Source organism: Priapulus caudatus, unplaced genomic scaffold (assembly GCF_000485595.1).
Source record: "Priapulus caudatus unplaced genomic scaffold, Priapulus_caudatus-5.0.1 Scaffold1123, whole genome shotgun sequence".
Lineage (NCBI taxonomy): Eukaryota > Metazoa > Priapulida > Priapulimorpha > Priapulimorphida > Priapulidae > Priapulus > Priapulus caudatus.
In genome coordinates this window covers 41,473-44,781 of record NW_014578184.1, presented here as the reverse complement: position 1 = coordinate 44,781, position 3,309 = coordinate 41,473, and the positions used below count along the sequence as shown (strand labels likewise).

Below are 3,309 nucleotides of genomic sequence, written 5' to 3'. Positions count from 1 at the left end.
CCATCATCATCATCATCACCAGCATCGTCAGCATCATAATCATCATCACCACTATCATCGTCGTCGTCGTCGTCGTCGTCGTCGTCGTCATCATCATCATCCTCATTCTCATCATTATCGTCGTTGTCGTCATCATTATCATCGTCGTCGTCGTTGTTGTCAGTCTCCAGCTGGTGTTTCTATCTGCTATGTACTGATCATGAAGCCGTGTAGATTGCTCGCCAGCAGGCAGCAGTCGCCGGTTATTCGTCGCGCGGAGACCCGTGGCGGCTCACGCACTCCATCGCGACTCCAACGAAAAACCCACAGCAACGCCGCACAGATGAAACCGACGCGAGCACGTGGCGGCAAGCGTGACCCTGGCTTGCTGGGACAGTAAATCGGTAATTCGCAGGCGATATATAGGCTACCGGGTGGTGGGAGGGTTGTGCCCCGCGGCGGAGCAAGCTCGCATGCGGTCCCCCCCTCCCCCGGGAGCGGTAAACGCTGCGGGGCGTCGCAGGTCAAGGCTGGCTCACTAAATGAGGCTGACAGGAGATGCGAACAGATCTGAGGCTGCTGCTTGGGAGAGAGCGCCGTGATACGATCTGGACGGCGGGCTGCTCGTCCAGGCAGCGCGCCGATGCATGCCAGTGACATCTGGCGAGAAAAATCTGGCGAGGTTAAGACCAGCGGTCTGTCGGCGTTGCGGATGAGGGAATTGGACAGAAGGATGTGAATAAAGGAGGAAGCGAGAGGCGCTGGAGCGTTGACGAGGAAGGAGGGAAGAAGAAGGGGAGTGGGAATATGGGGAGAGCACGAAGTTGAGAGGCAGCCGCATCATTACGTCAATATACTTGAATAAAAACTCCTTACACGTACAATGACGTCATAATATCAGGAGTAAGATAATATAGGAATATTCTATATTATCTTACTCCTGATAATATGCATTTAACGTCGTATTATAGCTGCGACGTTTTGGTGTATTTATAGATACCCTACAGCGCACTGTGCATGTAGATAGCTACGAGTTTACAATGACGTCATTATCGCTTGCAGAAGATGTCGATATTAATGTCTCTCTCTCTCTCTCTATCTCTCTCTCGTCATTGCTTGCAGCCTGTCAATGTGCCGTACACAAGAAATGTCATTCAAAGATCCTCGGGAACTGTCCGGGCTCCTGTAAGGATTCCTCTGACACTCAGGTATCATCAGTGTGCATCTGCTGTGTGTCTCTAGTATAGTGTCTATAGTTACCTCCGCCAAGGAGGTTACGTTTTCGCCCATGGTAGTTAGTTTGTTGGTTTGTTTGTCTGTCAACGGGATATCTCAAAAAGTTACGGACGGATTTTGATGAAATTTTTTGGACGGGTTGGTCTTGGGCAAAGCACCAATCGATTAGATTTTGGTGCTGATCCGGATCCAGATCTGGATCCATGATTTTTATTGTGGGGAAGACTTCGGACGCATTCAAAATTCCTCAAGAAAACAAAAACAAAACCTAGATCATTTTTTTCTTCAAATTTCTGAAAATTTCATCAAACTCTATATTGGGTGTACCAGCAAGATGGGCTGTTACGCTGTGGCGGAGGTTTGCTATCTCTGATTGCTCTAGTTAGCCTAGCGATCTGCTAATTAACTACCGCGTGTCAAGCTGTCGTTGTTATCGCTGCACAGAACATCGCGGCAGGAAAATCTCATGGTGTTGATATCATAGGATTGTTCTTACTCCTGGTGTTGTTGCTGTTGCTGTTGTTGTTGTTGCTGCTGCTGCTGCCACCGCTGCTGCTGCTGCCACCGCTGCTGCTGCTGGTTGTCGTTGTTAATATTGTTTTTATTGTTGTTATTGTTCTTATTATTAATGGTCATTTTATTGTTATTTCTGTTGTTATTGGTGATGATGATGATGATGATGATGATGATGATGATGACGACGATGACGATTGTTCTGATGATAGTAATGACGATGACGATGATAACGACGTTGTTGTTGCTGTTTACAGTACCTGAAAGAGCGATTTAAAATCGACGTTCCGCACCGCTTCCAGCCGCACAACTACATGCACCCGACATTCTGTGATCACTGTGGCTCACTGCTCTACGGCTTATTCAGACAGGGACTCAAGTGTGAGGGTAGGTCGCACCCACCGCCAGGAGGCGCCACCCTGCCTGTCACGCGCACCAGCAGAGGGCGCCTTCTTGTCTAGGTCGCCGTCACGCGCACCAGCAGGGGGCGCCTTCTTGTCTAGGTCTACTGTCACTGCTATTTGTTAACGAACGTTGTTGCGGATGCGTTATTGCACTGTCGGCTTCACGCTCGCATTGGTACTGTAGCCACGCACACCAGGTGGCACTGCCTGATGGCAGGTTATACCTATCAATCATACACCTGCTGTATTGTAACTAAGTTATGTGCTAAATAAAGAATCTGAATCTGAATCTGAATGGCGAGGGCGTAGCGACAGAGTCAGTCTGATGGGATTCCAGCGTCGACACGACTAACGCGCTGTTTGCTCGTGTCTCTGATCTACAGAGTGCGGTCAGAACTGCCACTTCAAGTGCCAGAAGCTGATGCCGAACCTATGTGGAGTTAATCAGAAGCTGCTATCGGAGGCGCTCTCTAGCGTCAAGATTGGCCGCATCTCGACACCAAGGACGGGCAAGCCGACACAGAAAGGCAACGCTAAGGACAGGGTATGTCCGCGCACGAGGCCTGGCTCTATGCTATGGGATTCGCTGGGTTAATTATAAAACACAATAATTATACCTCAATAATAATATACCTGCAATAGTGCAGGAATTTATTAATAAAATTAAATAAAAAATTGATAAGAAAATAAATATGGTCACGATAGTAACGAGCGAGCATAGGACAATGTATATATGTTATACGTGCACGGGTGTGTATTGTATTACAGTGGTCCCCGCTTAACCGGGACACGACAGGAACCGTGAAAATGTCCCGGTTAAGTAATGGCCCTGGTTAAGCGATGAATACGTAACAACGTGCGTAAGGATGGTTTTCTCAAAGACACGTGTTGTTTAAGAGATGAGCCCGTCTATCTGAGACTCACAAAAGCACGGGGATTACCGCGCTTGCATACTGCTATACATCATATGCACATGATAGGGTCTTTATAGCAGTTGTTTGATTGCCAAATTGCGCTATGATGCCGGTAGTTGTTACAGTTTGCGTTGACAAGAGTGCTACCGTGTGTGTGTCTGTGTGTGTGTGTGTGTGTGTGTGTGTGTGTGTGTGTGTGTGTGTGTGTGTGTGTGTGTGTGTGTGTGTGTGTGTGTGTGTGTGTGTGTGTGTGTGTAGTGTGT

At 48.1% G+C, this 3,309-nt stretch overlaps 1 protein-coding gene across 1 annotated transcript in view; it reads left to right on the top strand.

The window, feature by feature from the left end:
* LOC106815470 (protein kinase C-like 1) overlaps positions 1–3,309 on the top strand; it is a gene marked incomplete at its 5' end in the record, with an annotated part of 78,565 nt that overhangs the window by 52,990 nt on the left and 22,266 nt on the right. Inside the window, 3 exon segments of the mRNA XM_014819935.1 lie at positions 1,102–1,187; positions 1,986–2,115; positions 2,516–2,676. Of these exon segments, the coding sequence (XP_014675421.1) occupies positions 1,102–1,187; positions 1,986–2,115; positions 2,516–2,676 (377 nt within the window).